Here is a 20,429-nt window from a genome sequence, read left to right as displayed (position 1 = left end):
GTTAAGGCCCGTTCACACGATCCGATTTTTTCGGTTCCGACTTTTCGATTGTTTGATCATTTTGTTGATATTTATATTCGCTTGGATATTTATAATCGTGTGAACAGCCTTTTGTGTTATCCAGTTCATATTTTCGATAGATTTTTCGTATTTTTGCTCTTGTTTCCAAGTCTCTTTCAAATCTATGTAATTTTACTGATCGGCTTCGTTTGATCTTGTCGGATGAAAATAGAGCAAGTTCTATATCCATACGAACTTTTAGATTGACGGATCCGACTATAGAGCAAGTTCTATATCCATACGAATTTTTAGATTGACGGATCCGACTATAGAGCAAGTTCTATTTCCATACGAACTTTTAGATTGACGGATCCGACTATCTGAGGCTCACTTTATATGTGTTCACACAATCCGTTTTTAGAATCGGTCAAAATCGGATCCGACAAATCGAGTAGTGTAAACAGGCGTTTATTTAAAAACATTGCATCGTCATCATTTTACCATTTCAAGAAAAAACTGTTTTGCGAATTAATAATTACACTTTAGGCGTCTACTTTCTCTTTGGGACCCTTTGGGTATTTTGATGTCTTTCGTTTAATAACGACCAATAAATTCTCTTAATTTTTCTTGTTGTTTAGAACAGTTAACTAACGTTGTTGAAATCTCATTTACCGATTCCACAACTTACTAATTTTTTTCTGTGAGCAATTTTTCCTTGAATAAAACAATATGCTGTGTTATAGAAACGCTCCATATTCTCCTTGTAGCTTTCAGAGTAAAATTCTTTTGTCAAATCAAGACGTTGGTGTGGTGTGCCCCACTTGTACAAACTTGCTCACAAAATTCCAGCTAAATACATCATCTACATAGAATGATAAATTGGTGTCACATTCTTTGTCTTAAGCACATTGTAACCCGAAAGATGTGAATCTAGTTAGTATAACTGTGAAGTCTGTGTTCTTGGGTTGTTTCATAAAATTGTTCAACTTCTAATTTTAGATAAGAATGAATCAAGGTATTTCGGTTGACAATAAATCAACGCCGTCTATGCCTGATTATCTACCACCTTTACACTACTTTGCATCGTGGTTATTTCAGGTAAATTTACTGTAAATCAAACAATCTACGTATATATACATCTGTAGCTTAGAGCCAGTGTACTGATGTCTATTTTAACTACCTGAACGTTGCATCTAGTTCAAGTTTGCTTGAGATTTTTCAACAAAATATATTCATGATAAAAGGATGTGTGTAAAGACTGCGACGAAAAAATCAACTATAGGATAGATAAGGACATCAAATGATAAATTGGGGTTATGGAGAACAATGGCTAGAATGAATGGTATAGAAGAACTGATGATGCAGATGAATAGGATTAATGGAAGGAATGGCCTTCGAAAGTAATTGTTTCACATGTACACATTTTATTATTGCAGACGGTGTATTTGCCTACTAAATACAAGCAAGGCAAACTCGTTGCTTATCAACTGCTTTGCGAGATGACCGTACGACGACAGGACAATCCATTGTCAGCAAGCTATCTTCGACATTTTTATCGATGTCTTCATGACGGACTTACCAATTCGGATCAGGTATGACGATTTGGAATGTCTTCATTTAACAAGTAGAATTGATTCAGATTTAATGATAATATATCGCAATTGGTTGAGAGTTTTGAAAGTTTACTAACCAACCAATCCGCGTGTATTTATGGAAGAAATGGCTCTGACGTTGAACAAGTCGTTGCTTTTCTTGTCATATAACAAATCTTGTAATGTGCATCCTTCTGTTTGAGTATCTGTTTGCTAAACACACTATATCTTACTGTGTTTATATGTAGCTTGTTGTTTGACAAATATTTCCAAATCTTAATCTGTTCTAGATTTGTGTTCATTGATTTTGTATTCTTTATTATACAAACTTTTCGAAAACGTTTTTTCAATATAACTTCTCTTTATAGGATATCATTAATGCTATTATTGAAAAATGTGAATTTTTCTTCGGCGTGGTTCTATCGAGCTCGTCTTTATTGATTCTTGATTTCATTCATGCAGCGAATACAATTATTGAAAGTGGAAGCACATCTGTGGGTATATTCATATATATAAGTGTGTGTGTTGAATAGTTGAACTTTACTATAACATGTAAATTGTAAAGTGAAGCCAATAGTTTTTAATACAAGGATTCAACAGCAGCACCTTGCAGCAAGTGTTAAAATAGTTTTGTATATTGTAGCATAATGACCAAAGTTTTCTTACAGTTTAATTTCCAGGCATTGATGCATATACAAACTGACTGACTTAAGGCACGACGTACTTCTACAAAATTTGACATGCATTTTGTTTCGCAGTAAAGTACTTCTATAGCTAACTCAACCATCTTCCTTGATAGTATCCAAGAACAGAAGCGGTTACCATTCTTGCATCGTTATTGTGCTATCCTAACGCTTTTCCCAGTATGAAAATCTATCAGATTGGCTCCCATGCTGTAAATGATGAACCCACCTTTTTGCCATGCAAAGACATAAAGGTTAGAACTTTAACAACAGATATGAGTAAGGAAAAACCGGTGGAATATTAGGTCAAATATAAAAAGTATTTTTGGTTTGTTGGTAAAATCAAAATTAAATAATAGTTGATGGAGAATGAAATAATTGTTAGAAACATTTTGATTCAAATGAAAATATTGAGCACAATGGTTGATTCAAATTACGAATCAAAAGGCAGTGTGTTTTTTTGAGATTTTGCAGTACCCTTCGATTTCGTATGGTAGCTGGTTGGACGTCATTTGCTAAATTGCTTTTTTTTAGAATTGCATATTTTAAGTGCAAGTGTTTATATGTAAATTATTGAAACTAAAAATTTTCGTGCTGTATTCTTTTTATGCACGTCGTTTCTACTGTAACTACTTCCACCACAAGATAATTTTTGAAAACGTTTTCTCTCTCTCATGAAATGTCTTTCATTTCTTTTTAGGGGAAGCTATGTGATGCCTTGTACAAAGCTGCTGTAAATGATCCCCTTTGTCATGCAAGGTATCCATCTCATATATGCTCATTACAAAATGTTATGTATTGATAATGACTTAATATGTCATCTTTAAGATGTACGGCACTTTGCGCCATCGGGATGTTTGTTGTCGAAGAACTGACGCATAATAAAGGACACAACAAATTGCATCAGTACACATCGCTTCTTCTGACATCGATTTTGGTTTGTTGTTTTTTTTTGTTTATTTTTCACGGTATTACATTATCTTCACATGTAAAACAGTACAAGTTAACCTGTACGTCTGTATGTTATAAGGTTAACTGTTTAACCTCACATGTAAAACTATGCACTTTTAAGTTGTACAAACAAATCATATATTGAAAAAAATATAACATAAATTCCCCCATGTAGAAGTTTATATAAGTTAAGGCTAGTGTAAACTTTCGAGGTGACCAAAAATAAACTTTTCTTAAATGATAAATACTAGAAACAAAATTTGACTTCATAAAGAATGAATGAATCATCCACAATGGTTTGTAGGGGATGGGGTTCTTTACTTTTGGATTAGATTTCGGTTTTCACTGGTTTTCGCTTCATGTCGTCAGACTTTTTTGTTGTATTCTGTTACCTTTCATTATAATTGGGAGGTCTTTTGGAAGTATGCTCCATTAAACACAAATCACAATTGCTTGTGCCTAAATATTATTAGTACTTAGTTGGTAAATTGGCCTCTCCTATGGCCCAGGTCCACCCTTCCGCACCGCTCCCCTAAACACATCTCTGCACGGTGTATAAATGAACAATGTTTTGACAATTATTGCCCAAATTCAAATTATTAAAAAAGTTCTTCATTAACGATAAATACGACATTTTAATTTGAAGTGCACTTCTTTCACAGTTTAAAAATTGGTCCGTGTCGAGCGTGGCGATTGGTTTGATTCAAAACCTTTCTGAATATCATGAAGAGTTATCGAATCATGATCCGCACCTTCCTTTGAAAATTTTGCAGGTTGTCAAACTCTATTTAAGTCAAAGAATAAACTACTAAAATTAACCCGATATCGTGTGAAATATGATCTGACATTGTTTGAAATATGATCTGACATTGTGTGATGTGATCTGACATTGTGTGAAATATGATCTGACATTGTGTGAAATATGATCTGACATTGTGTGAAATATGATCTGACATTCTGTGAAATATAATCTGACATTATGTGATATGATCTGATATTGTGTGTGATGTGATCTGACATTGTGTGAAATATGATCTGACATTGTGTGAAATATGATCTGACATTGTGTGAAATATGATCTGACATTCTGTGAAATATAATCTGACATTGTGTGATATGATCTGATATTGTGTGTGATGTGATCTGACATTGTGTCAAATATGATCTGACATTGTGTGAAATATGATCTCACATTATGTGAAATATAATCTGACTTTGTGTGATATGATCTGATATTGTGTGTGATGTGATCTGATATTGTGTGATATTATCTGACATTATGTGAAATATGATCTGACATTCTGTGAAACAATCTGATATCATGTGAAACGTGATTCTGTAGCGTATGATACGTTTTTGCAGTAGTTCTAAATTGTTAAATTGGATGACCAGAAACAATTGTGTAACCTTTGTATTTTATTTTGTATAGTCCCTGTGTGAAGTTATTCGACGATGTATGAATGACGGATCTGAAATGGATGCCATTCAAATGGTCAAGGTAATGTTGTTCATGCACTTATGTTAATAAAGTTGAGTGTTTCGAGGAAAAATCGATTTTTCTGCGTTATATCTTAGGAATCTTATTAGAAAGTATCGACTTGTTTTTTTTTGTGTGTGAAGGCTGTTCATATGCTTTACGCTTGAAAAATAGTCAATTTATTGTTTGAAGTTTTGTTGAAGTCTTTTCCTTCACCTTGCGTTTTGCAAAACATCGACTTATATATATATATATATATTTATAAAACTAGATATATCAACTGTTGTTTACTCCAGCTGCAGGAATGTATGTAACAGTTATGTTTATAATATAGTAATGTATGTATGTTTTATAGTTGTGTATGTATATATATATATAGTGACGTCTACAGTGGGATTGGTCCCTATTTTGGTGTGAATGTGCAATCAAATTATTTGTGAATACTTTCGTAATGGTGGCTGTGTTCAGTTATAGGCATTGTTTATGTATTGATTTGTACAGTATAGCAGTTCGTCGAGTTTTTATAAATGAGCTAACACAGAAAGCGTGTTACGCTACATGATGTTTTGTATTCTTTTCTAGACTTTAAATCCATTGATGTTTTGTCTTCTTGACTGGGTAATGGTTATTCCTCTCACTTCTTTGTTGAAAGTTCAGGATGATAATCAGACAACATTGGCACTTGTGTTTCAGGTATGTTAACGCAAAATAATCATATTCTCCGGTAGAAATGCAAAAATGGCGAACGTTTCTTCAAGGAAGGCTGAAATAGTGCTGGAAATCGTCAAACTTCATGACACAATTTGACTTAATGCTAAAAAGCCAGTAAAACGAAATTTTTACCATTTAATTTATTTTCATTGAAGAGAACTCTTAAAATGATAGTGGATTTTCGAAAACAATTTACTCATTATCACATCTCTTTTCATTCTTAGGATATTAAAATATTTGTAAAGTCTAATTTACATAGCCAGTGACGTCACGTTGCGAAATGAGCTCCTGCAAATTTATAAATATCCTTCAGTTTCTTTACCACTTTCTTATGACTTATGCAGAATTTTATATCATTAACATTTTACAAATATAGAAACTTTGCCGGTTGAAGTTATCAGTAGATATTCCTGATAGTTCAATTTTCATTGTACAATGAGACGTCGCTGGTTGTGTAAAACTTCAATATCTTGTAAAGGAAAAAAGATATGAATAAACTGTTTTCGAAAGTAAACTGTAATTTTATAACTTATGTTCAATGGAAATATAATGTAAATGAGCAAACTTTGTTTTACTGGCCTTTTAAGGAGGTCATTAATGAGGAAATGTATGAACCTTGAACTAGATTCGGTACTATAAACAGGGGAAAATGGTTGCCTCGTTGAGATGCCGGAATGTACACACATCGCTATTAAAAAAAACATTGTCCAATATGCGTACACACATCGCTATTAAAAAAAAAAACATTGTCCAATATGCGTACACACATCGCTATTGTTTTGAACGTTGCATAGAACAATAAGCAAGCTTATTTACATGGCCAACAAGAATTAAAAGTCAACAAAATTTGTCCGTATTTGACGATGAGTTCACTGGACAAAAACAAATCCAAACGTGTGCTGTTTGGATTTTGGATTTTTCAAATATGCCGAGCCGCAGGCAATCGTGCGCGAAGATCCTTGAGCTGACCGTAACTTATCTAAACCAAATCCGATAATGGAATTGTAATTATTACATTGATCGCCATCGTCTGCAACGATCCCAATTCGTGCTTTAACATTTGACTTTCCCACATTAAATCCATTTTTATTGCAATTCGACTGAAGTCTTGCATTATTTATGAGTCCTAGCCACTTGTCTCTAGCCAGTGTTGTCGTCTGTTGCTTGTTGTCTGCTATAACATCGTACAATGAACTTCCATTATGAGCAAACTTCATCCATCTTTTCTCATCGTTATATTGCATTCCCAGACAGATCATCGTGAATGGGACATTCCAGTAGGATTCCAACAATGTTTCAATATTTGAGAAGTTTGCCAATCCTCCATCGACATTGTAAACTTCTTTGTTTGTCCATTTGCTTGAATCGTATTCAAATGTTCTCTGAAAAATGAAAAATATGTTGAACATTTTTGTTCACGTTTTGAATTGCGAATCAATGTTTAGTTGTTTTGAAATTTAAATGCTCAGGCAGTTCAATCTTTTAAACTTAAGACTGTTTTATACGTGCAAACAACAATATATTATTAGTTGTTGTTATTACAGATTATTAAATTCGTAAAAGTCGGGTTTACTGGTTTTAAAAGAGATGTTGGTTAATGGGACACTAGTATTTGAAAGCTGATCCTTCAAACGTTTCCTTTGGAAGACGTATTACCTTGTTTCCAGACATTTTCATTACCAATGTCCATCCGCCTCTACCACAATCGCCAAGTGTTTCCATATGACAGTATACTTTATAGAATTTCTCTTCATCATCACCATTGTGTACGCTGGTTTTATTTTCCTTCAGTTCGTATGTACCACTTTTTGATAAGCTATATTAGTGTGAGCTATACTGTGATCATTGGTAAGTGTAAATTTTTGTACATTCATGAGAATCAATGGTTATCTCATAGTTAACCAGGATTAGTACAAAAAATGCATGAAACAATTAATACTACACCGAGGAAGGGGGGTTTGATTGTAGTTTTTTCCATGAACCTTTTTCTCCACTCACTGCATTCTTCTCTAACTGCTTTTTACACTGGTTGTCCTCTTCTCTGACTTCTTCCTTCCCGAAGTGCTTTCTCCACTGACATTTTTCTCCACTGACATCTTTCTCCACTGACACCTTTCTCTACTGACATCTTTCTCTACTGACACCTTTCTCCACTGACACCTTTCTCCGCTGACTGCTTTCTCCACTGTTCTTTCTCCACTGCCATTTCCTGACACCTTTCTCCACTGACCCTTTCTCCACTGACACCTTTCCTTGATTCTCTCCACTGACCCTTTTCCACTGACCTTTATCCACTGACGCCTTTTCCATTTTTCTTTCCTCGATGATTTCTCCCTGATTTCCCTTTGATCTTTCCGATGATCCATTTCCATTCCATTTCCACTGATTTTCCTGATGTTTCTCCATTGCTTTCCTGACCTTTCCTTCCTTCCATTCCACCTTTCCATTTCCATTGATTTCCATTGACTTCCTCCATTGATTTCCTTTTCCTCCACTTTCCTGATTTCCATTTCTTTCTCCATTGATTCCTTCTTTCCTTCCTCGACACTTTTCCATGATTTTCCACTGACATCCATTGACTCATGATTTCATCTGATCATTGACTGATTTTCCACTGACACCGATTATGCCTTTTCCATGCCGCTTTGACCACTGATTTTCCAGCTATTCCACTGATTTCCACTGTTGATTCCACTGATATCCGCTGATTCTTTCCGATTGTTTTCCGATCCATGACAGCCTATCCACTGACTCTCCATTGCCTATCCGATTGTTTGCCGATGTTCTCCGCTGACGATTCTCCGGCTGATGACCTTTGTCCACTGACGCTTTCTCCTGACTGCTTTTCCTCCACTGATGCTCTCCACTGACACCTTTCTCCGCTGACACCTTTCTCCACTGACGGCTTTCTCCAATGACTGCTTTCTCCACTGACACCTTTCTCCATTGACTGCTTTCTCCAATGACTGCTTTCTCCACTGACACCTTTCTCCACTGACACCTTTCTCCACTGACACCTTTCTCCACTGACTGCTTTCTCCACTGACTCCTGGCCTAACCTATGCTAGAGATGACAACAGTCACAAAGAAATTTTTTGTTGTTTTTTACCTGTCTCTTTCGAGTAACTCTTTACATGTTGAAGCCACATAAGATGTTCGATTTTCAGCTAAACAATAGTACATGAATTAACGTAATCGATGTTTTATTTTCAGAGGAGATTAGAATGATTATTTTTTATTCCTAAAGTATACTCTAAATTCATTTAGCTCAGTCTTTGTTTTTTTATTGGCGTTTAGAAAGTAGTAAACACCTGCATGGTAGTCATTGTAGAAAAGCTATACGTCTTAAAACTTTCACGTACTTTTTTTATTTGTCTCTTCTTTGCGATCATCAACAGTCTTCTTCTAAAGGCATTTTGAAAAAAAATTCATTTATGTGATTCAAAAATTCATGAAACGTGACTACGTTTCATTGGAAATCAGAATTTCATTTAGTTTACCGTTGTTTTTTTGATGATTTCTAAATAAACATATTCTGGTGAATTTTTCAAAACTCCGTTGTCATCCTTAGTTCGAACATCTTTTCCGTTGTTTAAATCGCACAAACTTTCCTCTTCTACATCTGCGGCTTTAAAGTTTACCGACTCGCACCACTTCTTTTGAATGCAGTACAGGGCACAGTGAAGTTCATCTGTCACCTTAAAGGTTTCCCGGACGTTGTTTGGTAGATACTTGCCCGCCATTTTACGAAATGGGGTATATTCACCTTCCGTAACTCTCCAAGTTAAGGTCACCGCAATAAGTGCAATTATATTGTGAAGTTTGCTACTACAAGAAGGCATTGTTTTAGCAATAGTTTTTGAAGATATAAACGAAATGCGCCAATCAGTAGCTACAGTCTCTGTACATCTGTCGTTTATGCTGTAGCTATACTATGAGCAATACTTTTATTCGTGGAGTATCTCGGTTTACATCTCTTAATGTATTTGGTCTTTCTTCAATTTTTGTTGGCTCCTCCCATACAAATTATGTTTATTAAATTTTTTTTCGTTTTGATTGCCAAGGTCGGATTTCCACCTGCGTACATTCGTGCAATTTCAAACTTTATTCCTCAAGATTACTTCGAAGAAATTTGTGCAATTAAACTGCGATTAAACTTTGGAAACGAACAATTTTAACCGCGGCGAAGTTCAAATGTCTTTTGAAAAAGTTTAATTTAGTTTCCTAGCACCTAATAATTGGATTTAAAAATACGTAAGTTTAGTAAAATGACGTAAAGGAGCAACGCTTATGCTAGTTACAGGCATGTATAGCTATCATTCCGAAAGCATTATAGAATTTTTGATGCAAATTTTCTAAGAATTCTCCTGTGTTTCAACAAAATATGCAAAAGTTTACAAAATGTTCATCTGTGTTAAGTTTTTGTCCTACAAAGATGTTACTAAGTGATAAAATTTAACGCCTCGCAATCAAACATGTCCCACGTCCATCAAAGATTGTTTCACGATTAAGCATTTATAGCCAGTTTTGTTTTAGCTGACAGAAGTTTAGCGAAAGACCGCCAGAAAAGAACGAGAAAAAATATTCAATCACAAATTTTCCATCTGGAGTTGCAAATCAGCTGCACGAAACTCTTTTTCTTCCATTTCATATGCTTTCATTAAATAATATGTTGCGCGGTGTTGGAAACACGTATAATGAAGGCAGGAATATTTTCATTGGTCCGTTTTGTTTGGCTGTATATATAACACTAATAAAAAATAATTAAACACATGGTTGCGACAAATCTAAAAAATAGTAAATAAACTTTAACAAGCAAAAACTTCAAGTGCTTTTATAAAGAACATTATAGAATGATAAAAATCCTGAAACATACAATGTATATATACTCATGTGTAGTCGTTTTACATAAACTTAGCTTCATTCAAATATGTAGCTATCGTTGCTTTTCATGTTAAAACTTATAGTTTTATGCTATATGCAATTATCAGATAAGTGAAAGTTGTACACTCGGTTATAACAATGCGTTTCAAAGACTGCATTGTAGAGTCACTAGAGTAACTAACATATTGTTGTAACATGGCAACAGTATGTAAAGAGATCTGAGCGTTTACTTGAAATGTTCACATGCATGTAAAGCATTATTTCGGGCTTTTCTGGAAAATGCTTCTCTAAATATTTTAGAACTCTTCATGGTACTGTCGTCAGAATAATTTAGCTAAATTATTCACTTTGGGCAGGCGAAGTTTCTAAAGTTGATTGTGAAGTTTCCATAAAATATTTTTCATATCGATTTATTTTAATTAATTGACGAAATACAGCATAGCACTCGCCATAACAATTTGTTATCGTTATTCGTGTACAGATATGATCACGCACAAAGGCGTACAAGAGCTATCATTTCTCGGGGGAGGGGGAGTAAATATTTTCTCCAACTCACAGCGAAAGCTCCGCCATATTTTCGCCCGACTAACGCTTAAAATTTGCCCAACTTTTCAATCTTCAAACTTTCGCGAGGGGCAGAAGCTGCCCCCCCCCCGTCCCGTATGCCTATGATCATGCATAAGGACAATGATTCACACATTTATTTTATACATAATAGGCGCTGAAGCATGTGGTCTCCAATAATCCAGCTACAACAGATCGAGAGTTTAGCATTAGTCGAATGATTTCCCACGAGGATCTACAAATTCACCTCGCTCAAATACATCAAGATATCCCAGATTCAACGTCGTCTGGCGCTGCTGGCTTTGTGGATGGCGGTGCGTGTTTTGTTGTTTTATTGATGATATTAATTTCCTATCTATCCTATGCTTTCCTCATTTTTCCTTCTCTCACTCTTTTTTTGCTAGATATGACTGGTAGCCTTTCTCAAACCATGGAAAGAGTTCGAATTACTGCGAAAGCGGTGAGTTTTTCGCCAGAAAAGCAGCCTTTTTCTTCTTTGATACAACTGCATTTAACTCATTCACCAATAAATCATTTCTAATATTTTATATCTAGCTATGCATGATTTACTTTCTCTCCTGGAATGGTGTGCTTATCTCGCTTATAAATATAAGCTGACTTCATATAGAAACTGTATTTTATATGAAACAGAATATGAACAGATTACACGAAAATTTGAATTTTCAATTTATATGACTCCTATTATCAACAATATCATTTGCTCTCTATACATTTATGTATTATGTAATACATCTCTTTCATTTACACTTTTTTAGAAGTTTCATGTCTTCTATATTCCTTACAATTATTTTTTTACTTTTTAGGTAATACTGCACATCGTTAATCATTTAAATCATTTCCCATTATCTGCTGGAGCAGCGCGACTCACGAGCATTGTAAACGAAAACCAAGATAATCCATTATGTGAATACGAGGAAGAACTTACATCTGCTATATTTTCATCACCAAATGTACAGGTTAGTACAAAATAGATAAAGACGCCAAATAATGTGCTGGATTTTATCAAGAAATATCAGTCAATTGCATTTCATTTTTAGTATTTGACTCGGATTTGGATTAAATTACAAAAGATTTGATTGCATTAGCATTTGGGTATAATTTATGATTGGATTTGTATTCGGTTGGAATTTACAACTGCTTTTTTACCGAAGCAGATATTGAATCTGATTGGTCATTGTTACTAAATGATTTCATCTTGCAGTATTTTAAGCGAGAATAATAATAGTCTAGTGTTATGGCAAATAATATTTGAAAATAAACGCTTGTTTTAACATGCTATTTCCTTACAATGTGCTGTTATGTATGCAAATACTTGTTTCTCTTTCAGCGCAGATAAACTTGAAAGTTTTATGTTCATCTGCACTTAAAGGGAAACAAGAATTTGAAGAATTGAACTATTAGTGTACAATGTACAACAGATTAACTTTTTGTTCATCCTGGGAATTAGCAGTCTTATTAATTTGGGATTCAGCTTAATCCACCTTTCCGACGGAAGACACACGTGTCAAAAATCCTACATCAAATTGCAAAATTCGGACAATCAAATTGTCGATTATAGTATTGTTTATGTAGAATAGTGGCAATAAAATGGTTAGGAGATGCTTTTGAGTTTTGGGGCATTTGTGAATCTGATTCTAGTTATTCAGAACGATTATTTATAAAGGCAGAAGGCATAACAGTAAATGTTAACCATTTTGTGTTAGAAAAAAGCATAACGATCGAAGGAAGGCTTGAATACTGGCATGTTGTTGCGCGCTAACGACTTTTTTTGTAAGGATTTTGTGGGCCTTAACGGCGTGACTTAATAATATCCAGGACGGAGCTGCATAAAGCGCAAAACAGCAAGCCATACAAATTTTTGAATTGTTAGTTTTGTTACATGTTAGTTTCGCTGTCACTAATCACTAACATTATTGATGGATGAAATCTCCCTAAAACTGACTTTTCACATTTATTTACAAGTTATATACGTAAAATGGAATTTTAAACTATTGCTAAAAATGCATAAAATTACGATGACGCTAAATGATAACACATAATATGAATATGTGTTAATTCTATTCAAAGGCAGTCATTAATCTCATCTGGAATCTCATGATACATCGAATCATAAATGTCATAAAAATAACAGTTAAAAAAATTCTATGACTTAAAATTTTCTTCGCTCGATGCAGCTAAAATTGGATCTTGATATTCTTTGGTAGGGTGGTTTCTTACAACAAAATGCATACTACATGCATTTACGTAATAAATTGGACGGCTGTCTCTATGCGAGAGTGTCCCTTGGTAATTAAGGGAACCAGATAATCCTTGCTTGCCACGAAGCCCTTTGATGGTTTCCTCGTGATACACGAGAAACAGTAAATGAAAGAGTTTAATCTGAAAGATATAAACCAATAAAAATTATATAAAAGGTTGTTGAAGGTTGTCTTAAATTATAAGTGTTAGAAAAAGGCAAAGTGTCAGAAGAAGTTAATTAAAACATTGCTTGGCTTATTTTATCTTTGAGAATATATCTTTGAGAAGATAAACAAAAAGATAAAATTCGAAAGCAAAAAAACCCGTTTTCGGTCCATGCTTCCCGATACCTTCTGATACGTAAGGCACTAGAACGCCGCATGTTAACGTTTCGGTAGGAGATTTCGGCCCCTCCACGCTATCCTACTTGGGAGATGCCAATAGCAAGCTTCCGCCCATCCGAGATCGCCTGCGATAGGCTTTGCTCGGGCTACGCAGGGAGAGTGAGGTCGCCACCGAGCGAGCTCTGAAATTGGTGCTTGTATATGCACTTAGCAAATTTTTAATAATCTATTTTCGGTTTGCTCTTTGCCTTCTTAAGCTTGGTTTGACAAATGCATATCAAACTCTTCAACCCTGTTTTATGGCACTTGTAATACCCGCGACAACGTTTTTTCTATATAACTTTGTATATGCATATTGCATGTCATATCCAAGCTTTCCTTCCAAGCTTCTAAAATAGGGTTTACAAATACCCCAAGAGCATCTTCTTTCTATTAATTGCCACTATTCTACATATACAATACTACGCCCGACCATTTGATTGTCCGAATTTTGTAATTTGATCTAATATTTTTGACACGGTGTGTTTACCGTCAGAAGGTGGATTGGTTTGTCTTTTTTTTTCGAGATCTAGCATACTCAATCTGTCATCTGAAATGATTAAACTAGTAAACCACAAACTTTTGTTATAAAGTCAGTGATCACCAGCTCTCAATCGTACAAAATTCATCCTCTGTTTAAATGTCTTAAATATTGTGGCTGTTATCCCTTCAACTTATTCTAGGTATATTTATTATTCATTAAACTCTCAATTGAAAATTTTTTATTAAATTTAAGAAAGATTTCGCTCCTATTTTGTAGTTTTTTGTGGTCAATGATTCAACGTTAATTTCAATGGTAGAGTTGCCTGTTGATGTAAGTCAAATTATATTTTCTCAAAGGTTTTTTTTCGATGCGTTAAATCATGCATTTATTTCTTCGTTGCGCAGAATGCTTCTACAAAAGACAAGAACTTATTTTCTGGCAATACGTCAGTTAGACTCATCGTCCGAGATATGTGCGGTAAACATTGTTTAGATATTTCAACCTTGTATGGGCCACGATTTGATGCTGAAGAAACTTTTCCAGGTGAGAATACATGTACAGAACTTTAGCTGTAACATCAAATTATTATACTGCTCTTATTATCACTCCTAAAAAATCAGTCCTGCTAAAAACTCTTGTATGGCTGAACCCTTGTTTGATTTTATTGTTTCTGTAGGCGTTCTGAATAGTTTTTTCAGTGAAGAACATCTAAATGAAATATTGAACTCTGGTGAAAGGAGGTCAATACGAAAACAATCATCGGCACCATCTGAACGTGACAAATTAGACCAGGTATGCATTCAGTAAATGGTATTTGTATTTTTCACAAGCTTTTACCATATTTGCCAAAAGATAACGATAATGGGATGCTGAAACGGAGAAGAAATCTGGTATTGTTAAAAGCAATGTGATGTTGCTGATGTGGTATTGATCAAAGCAGGTTGATACTACATACTGCTCAAAGTAATCTGATATTGGTCGCACCATATAGATATCACTGAGAATATTTAATCATGCAAATCTTCTAAATTTTAAGTAATGCGATTTAGTCAATTATAAGTAGATTCTTCATCTGCCCATATGTCAATAGTTTGGACATTGCAAGATGTTCCGATTATTTTCTGTAAAAAAACTTTGTTATCGTTTTATAATTGTTTTGTTTTTGAAATGCATAGTTACTCCAGGATATTGGTTCAACCAGTCCGGAATGTCTCTTTCATCCCCATTTATCCCTTAACGAACCTGCTCCGCCACCTGTTCCTTTGAATGAAAAGATGGAGCAGAAGCTAATCGATGCTATTCGGGAGCAACGACAAAACGAGGAAAAATTTTGTGAAAACGCCCTCGACGATCCAAGGTTTGTTTTGACGTTTTTCATTGTAACTGACCACGAAGGTATTTTACGATGAAAATTTGCATGGTTTTCAGGCTAAAAGGCAACAAGTTAGCTCCTAACGACTATCAAAAACCAAGTAATCCATTTTACCTATCACATTTTCTTTTTAATCAACTGGGAATGTTTGGATGGGAGAAAAGGTTTGTTTACACTTTAGTAACGTTTGTTCACGTTTATTATATGTTTTAAATCATTTCCTAGGGATCAAAATAAGAATGAAGGTAGCAGTCATAATGTTGCTTCAATAAATGAAACTTGATTGAAATTCTTTCAATTTTTACACCAATGTGACGGCTAAGTGAAAACGTTTTGAACTTTGCTCCATGTCCATGCGTATTCTATTCGTAAACGAACATGTTTTTCGTGAGGTCAGGCATATTATAAATTTTTCAGATCAAAGATTGACTTATTGAAGAAAAGTGAAAAACTTATAAGAGAATTGAAGCATCTTGATAATAGGAAAAGGTTTGTTAATTTGTTTCTATAGTGATAACTTTTGGTCTGTGTTATGCATTGATCGTAATTAGGTGATGGACAGTCAAATCCATGCCTCTATCCGTTTACAGTGTGTTAGCAATGACCAAATGTTCACGATAAGTTATTCGTTAATTTAAATAATCAAGTATGTCTGTTTTATATGTAGTCGAGAGACGCACAAGATTGCTGTATTTTACGTTGCACCCGGACAGGAAGATAAAACGTCAATTATGAGTAATTCGTCTGGAAGCAAAGAATATGAAAATTTCATCTCTGGTCTTGCATGGGAGGTATGTAAACATTTTTTATGTGTTATTGTTGTCTCTGGTCTCGCATGGGAGATATCAGATATGTAAACATTTTTTATGTGTTATTCTTGTCTCTGATCTTGCATGGGAGGTATGTAAACATTTTTTATGTGTTATTGTTGTCTCTGGTCTCGCATGGGAGGTATCAGATAGGTAAACATTTTTTATGTGTTTTATTGTTTCTGATATTGCATGGGAATTATGTAAAATTTCTTATGTGCTTTTGTTGTCTCTGTTCTTGCATGGGAGTTATGTAAACATTTTTTATGTGTTTTTACATTTTAAATGTTAAAAAAAAGTAGCAACAAATGAAGTATTGCAAATGGAGAAAAATGCCACAAGAGCTTAAACAACAAGGGCTATAATATGTATTAGAGTGCAGTGCATTATCAAAGAAAGTGTTTGTCATAGAGAAACCACAGAGACCATTGTACTTGGTAGATTCATGAGACTCGTGTAGAGGGAAAGCCGATTTGTAAAGTTAACGTTGTGGTTTCAATGATTGGTCGACTCTCGTGATGACGTAGAGTTTTTATGTACCAACATGTTTTTTATTTAATAAACGCAAAAAATTAAATTGCTAATAAATATACATTTAAATATATTTTTGTGGTAACATTTCATGTTTACACTAAGAGTCCTCGGACTCATATAGATAAATATAAAGTTTAGTGAAAATGTTCACTATCTTGGATTATATACAAGGATCAAAATAGGTCGAAGGATGAATTGAATGAAGCGGTAATGCAAGTCGTGATATGTCTCGTCTGATCTATCCAAAGAGTCTTTGACAAATTTGTAATTTTATCAATCCATCAAAAATAGTCCTATTTTATTTTGCATCGTGTGATTTGAATATTTCTTCAAAAATGTCTGTTTTCGTCAATTTTAAGACCATGTGTGTGCCATTGTAATGACATACATAAGGTTATAATATTTATATACAAACTACATATCTACAAACAACATATGAAATATTCTATCCTAGTTTTACTCAAACGCGTAATCTAAACAACTAAATTGTACATAACTGCTTTGCTAAATAGGTAAATACAAATTACAAGAATGTAATAGCGTTCCAGTATATTGTCTTATAGTTAGTACCAGCATTGGAATAATATTGGTTTAATTTTTATATTGTTGTTTAGAGTTAGTGAATAAATCATGTTTTGCAACTGCTTTAATTGGCTGTAGCTAAGTGGATTCTAACTGCTGCGGTCAACTGCAACAAAAGCTTTGCCCTTTCCGTTTGGCAATTAAGAAGTTTTTCACGATGTTCTTCCTTGTTCTTCAACTGTTTCTTCTACATTCATCAAATGCTCAACCGTACAAGTGTAGGTCTGAGTACAATCCATCGGATTACCGAAGACATTCCGGTGTTCCTCTAGATTGCAATGTAGAAAGTTTAGGTTGTCAACCATCATGGAAGTCTGGGATACCCGAAGGAAGTGAAGCATCTCAACCAACGATTTACACGAAATTTCTGTCTTGTCAAGAACGATTCTCTCTTTGCGGTTATGTCTACGTTGATTATGAAACTGGAAATGCAAAAGATGGCGTTCATATCGCTGCAGGGGTCAATTTAGGGAAATTGTCGAACTCATCACTTTCTTCTTTGTCCACAATGCTTCGCAGTAAACTTCAACCGTATCTTGGCTTAAAAGGTAATTTAGCAGCCTGTGCTGTTCTTGAAATGCCGCTAAATATCAGCCAAGCTGAAGCAAAATCCCTTACAGACCTTTTAGTTAACGAGACGATTTATAACATTTCAAAAAGATACGATGCAGAAAAAAGTAGCACATCTTTAGTGTTTTTCTCCCTTCCTCGCGGTATTCGTACGGCCATTGTTAGTGTTTCGTATCAACTTGGTTCTCCCGAGGCGTTCAACAATCTTTGGCAATTTGTGACGAAAAACGATTGGGATAATGTGGTTAAGAATTTGAGGAATTTTTACTCGAATCATAATGAGCAATCGCGACGAGATTTAGTAAGACGCAATAACGAAGCTGATATTATAGAAGCAACTCTCTCAAAATGTAACAGTTCTGTTGATCTTGTCTTTCTTCTGGATGAGTCTGGTAGTGTGAGTAGGGGGAATTTTCAAAAAAGTTTGGATTTTGTTTTAAACATTATTAAATCGTTTCCCGATGAAAGATTGAGCGGAGAGGGCGGTTCAAGATTTGGTCTATCAACTTTTTCAACACCACCGTATATTTCACATTTTCATTTGAACGATTACACTACCCAATCAGAATATAGGACGGCAATAGAGTCCGTTAAGTACAATAGCGGATGGACTTACCTTGGTGACGCACTTCAGAACATTTTAACAGATCAATTCACGGAAAATCGAGGACTCCGTCCTGCTGTAAAAGGTGTACCACGAATACTCATCATTTTAACGGATGGAAAAGCGACCGATAGCGTCTTAACTCCAGCAAAGAACATACGAGACAACGAAATCTCAATTTATGCTGTCGGAGTTGGTGGATATGATATTGATGAACTTAAGGAAATAGCTTCATCAGATAAACACGTTTTTACTCTTGACACGTTTGCGCAACTCAAAGCTATCGTTTCTACGATCACTTCTTCAACATGCTACAAGCCTCGTGCAGCAGCAAAAAACGAGACAATTATGACAAATGTGGAGAAAGGTTCATTCAAGTACTTTGATTACAAAGTCAATCTTGGTTTTCATCTTCAGATAAACGTCAAGGATCTTGTAGGCAATACCATAGTCTATGCATCTCGTACTACACCTCATCCCTATGAATATAATCACGATTATAAGTTTAATTTAGCCGCACAACCGAACAAAATTCTAGTAATTCCAGTGAATGCAGACTTCACTCCAGAAAGGTTGGTCAAACGATCTGCGGACGATGACCTCCGAACAATCTACGTATCTGTAACGTCTGTTTCCGATGTAGCAGAGTTCTCCATTCAGGCAAGCGAGTGTGATCCGTCGAATTGTAGTGAAGGAACAAACGAAATACAAACGACAACAGCTCAAGTGCTTACAGCAACTCCGTCCATTGTTTCGTCCATCACCATTTCAATGTCACCAACTTCCTCCTTTACTATCCCTACTACTTCATTTAACATCACACTTTCTGTCACCTCTCATTCACCAACTTCCTCCTTTACTATCCCTACTACTTCATTTAACACCACACTTTCGGTCACCTCTCATTCACCAACTTCCTTCTTTACTATCCCTACTACTTCATTTAACACCACACTTTCGGTCACCTCTCATTCACCAACTTCCTCCTTTACTATCCCTACTACTTCATTTAACACCACACTTTCTGTCACCTCTCATTCACCAACTTCCTCCTTTACTATCCCTACTACTTTATTTAACACCACACTTTCTGTCACCTCTCATTTTACCTCGATATGTTTGATTACAGATTTTCGTCGCCCACCATGCAATTCGTCTTCTCGCGTAGCGTATACTCACCAGTTGATGGTGGCTGTTTTTTTGTCTTTTTTGATTATTTTCGTTCAACGAAATTAAGAAGCTCTAATCCAGAGGGTCATTCGTTGGCTCTGATTTATTTCTTGGCGTCGAGTCTAAAGTTGGCATTTTTCAATTTTCTCGTTGAAATTATCAATCGATGAATAAGTTTTCATCAGCTTATAGCTTCAAGTCCAGTGTAATTTTAACCTTATGATAATATGGAAGAGGAAATCCATTCATGACAGTGTTAATAAATATCTATCTGTTAAAGTTGCCATGACTTCAGCGAGGGATTTTCCCGTTGATTTTATTTATTATTGTATTATTAATATTATTGATAATAATGACAATAATTTTATGTTTTTGTTTAAACAAATCAACCTGTTAATATAAATTCAACAAGTGTGGATCAACTTAGCCTCGGTTCCATACATGGAACGTAGAGATTAAGTGCTTTATGTAAAATTTCGGTTTTCTCCAACATCGAAGATGTGTGCATGCCACCCGAGATTTGTGGAATACAAAGATCTCTCAAATAACTTCCTAGCCTATCGAGACAACCCCATGAACTACTCACCTCCAGAAGAACGACCTTTGTTGAAACACTTTGCATTCTTGTTTATTTTGCAATAATGGCAGTAATGATATTATTATGATAATAATCAAATGATAATTCAAACCTTCGAACTTAATGTATTTCAAGGATTACAGCACATTTCACATTGTATGTTTCTATAACTACTCTTCAGTGCAATATATGCGTCATTATTTTGCTTTCAAAGTGGAACGTT

General features: G+C 34.9%; 3 protein-coding genes across 6 annotated transcripts in view; 2 read left to right on the top strand and 1 right to left on the bottom strand.

The window, feature by feature from the left end:
- Positions 1-20,429, top strand: part of LOC124443410 (ral GTPase-activating protein subunit alpha-1-like) — a 33,685-nt gene that overhangs the window by 10,130 nt on the left and 3,126 nt on the right. For all 3 annotated transcript variants that reach the window (XM_046993896.1, XM_046993897.1, XM_046993894.1), the window contains exons 18-36: positions 1,000-1,098; positions 1,437-1,592; positions 1,961-2,086; positions 2,392-2,529; positions 2,976-3,034; positions 3,104-3,212; positions 3,889-3,999; positions 4,656-4,724; positions 5,286-5,396; positions 11,017-11,176; positions 11,267-11,322; positions 11,687-11,839; positions 14,265-14,318; positions 14,393-14,531; positions 14,665-14,780; positions 15,164-15,345; positions 15,417-15,524; positions 15,778-15,849; positions 16,028-16,151. In XM_046993896.1, coding sequence (XP_046849852.1) covers positions 1,000-1,098; positions 1,437-1,592; positions 1,961-2,086; positions 2,392-2,529; positions 2,976-3,034; positions 3,104-3,212; positions 3,889-3,999; positions 4,656-4,724; positions 5,286-5,396; positions 11,017-11,176; positions 11,267-11,322; positions 11,687-11,839; positions 14,265-14,318; positions 14,393-14,531; positions 14,665-14,780; positions 15,164-15,345; positions 15,417-15,524; positions 15,778-15,849; positions 16,028-16,151 — 2,142 coding nt within the window. The remainder of the gene's footprint in view (positions 1-999; positions 1,099-1,436; positions 1,593-1,960; positions 2,087-2,391; positions 2,530-2,975; positions 3,035-3,103; positions 3,213-3,888; positions 4,000-4,655; positions 4,725-5,285; positions 5,397-11,016; positions 11,177-11,266; positions 11,323-11,686; positions 11,840-14,264; positions 14,319-14,392; positions 14,532-14,664; positions 14,781-15,163; positions 15,346-15,416; positions 15,525-15,777; positions 15,850-16,027; positions 16,152-20,429) is intronic.
- On the top strand, positions 60-20,419 carry LOC124443411. The gene is made up of 3 exons (XM_046993898.1): positions 60-63; positions 13,088-13,091; positions 17,431-20,419. Exon 3 carries the CDS (start codon positions 17,443-17,445, stop codon positions 19,693-19,695), a length of 2,253 nt encoding a protein of 750 aa, XP_046849854.1. The 5' UTR covers positions 60-63; positions 13,088-13,091; positions 17,431-17,442; the 3' UTR covers positions 19,696-20,419.
- LOC124443412 (uncharacterized skeletal organic matrix protein 5-like) lies at positions 6,171-12,379 on the bottom strand. 2 transcript variants are annotated; one of them, XM_046993900.1, is made up of 6 exons: positions 12,374-12,379; positions 8,915-9,145; positions 8,777-8,819; positions 8,524-8,581; positions 7,071-7,230; positions 6,171-6,796 (listed from the first exon to the last, which is right to left on the bottom strand). In XM_046993900.1, the coding sequence occupies exons 5-6, from the start codon at positions 7,134-7,136 to the stop codon at positions 6,284-6,286; spliced, it is 579 nt and encodes a 192-aa protein (XP_046849856.1). In that variant the 5' UTR covers positions 7,137-7,230; positions 8,524-8,581; positions 8,777-8,819; positions 8,915-9,145; positions 12,374-12,379; the 3' UTR covers positions 6,171-6,283. The 2 variants fall into 2 exon arrangements, with proteins under 2 accessions (XP_046849856.1, XP_046849855.1); XM_046993899.1 differs by lacking the exon at positions 12,374-12,379 and having other exon boundaries at positions 8,915-9,438.

This window comes from Xenia sp. Carnegie-2017, unplaced genomic scaffold, assembly GCF_021976095.1.
Source record: "Xenia sp. Carnegie-2017 unplaced genomic scaffold, XeniaSp_v1 HiC_scaffold_20, whole genome shotgun sequence".
Classification (NCBI taxonomy): Eukaryota; Metazoa; Cnidaria; class Anthozoa; order Malacalcyonacea; family Xeniidae; genus Xenia; species Xenia sp. Carnegie-2017.
Note: the sequence above shows the minus strand (reverse complement) of the source record. Positions and strands in the feature narration are given on the sequence as shown.

What these genes read in the sequence shown, in the direction of transcription:
- LOC124443412 (XM_046993899.1), bottom strand. Translation starts at nt 9,256, where the DNA reads ATGCCTTCTTGTAGTAGCAAACTTCACAATATAATTGCACTTATTGCG. An exon ending in AAATCATCAAAAAAACAACG is followed by an intron (nt 8,820 to 8,914) that starts GTAAACTAAATG and finishes AAATGCCTTTAG; the next exon opens with AAGAAGACTGTTGATGATCG. An exon ending in TGAAAATGTCTGGAAACAAG is followed by an intron (nt 6,797 to 7,070) that starts GTAATACGTCTT and finishes TTCATTTTTCAG; the next exon opens with AGAACATTTGAATACGATTC.
- LOC124443411 (XM_046993898.1), top strand. Translation starts at nt 17,443, where the DNA reads ATGTTCTTCCTTGTTCTTCAACTGTTTCTTCTACATTCATCAAATGCT.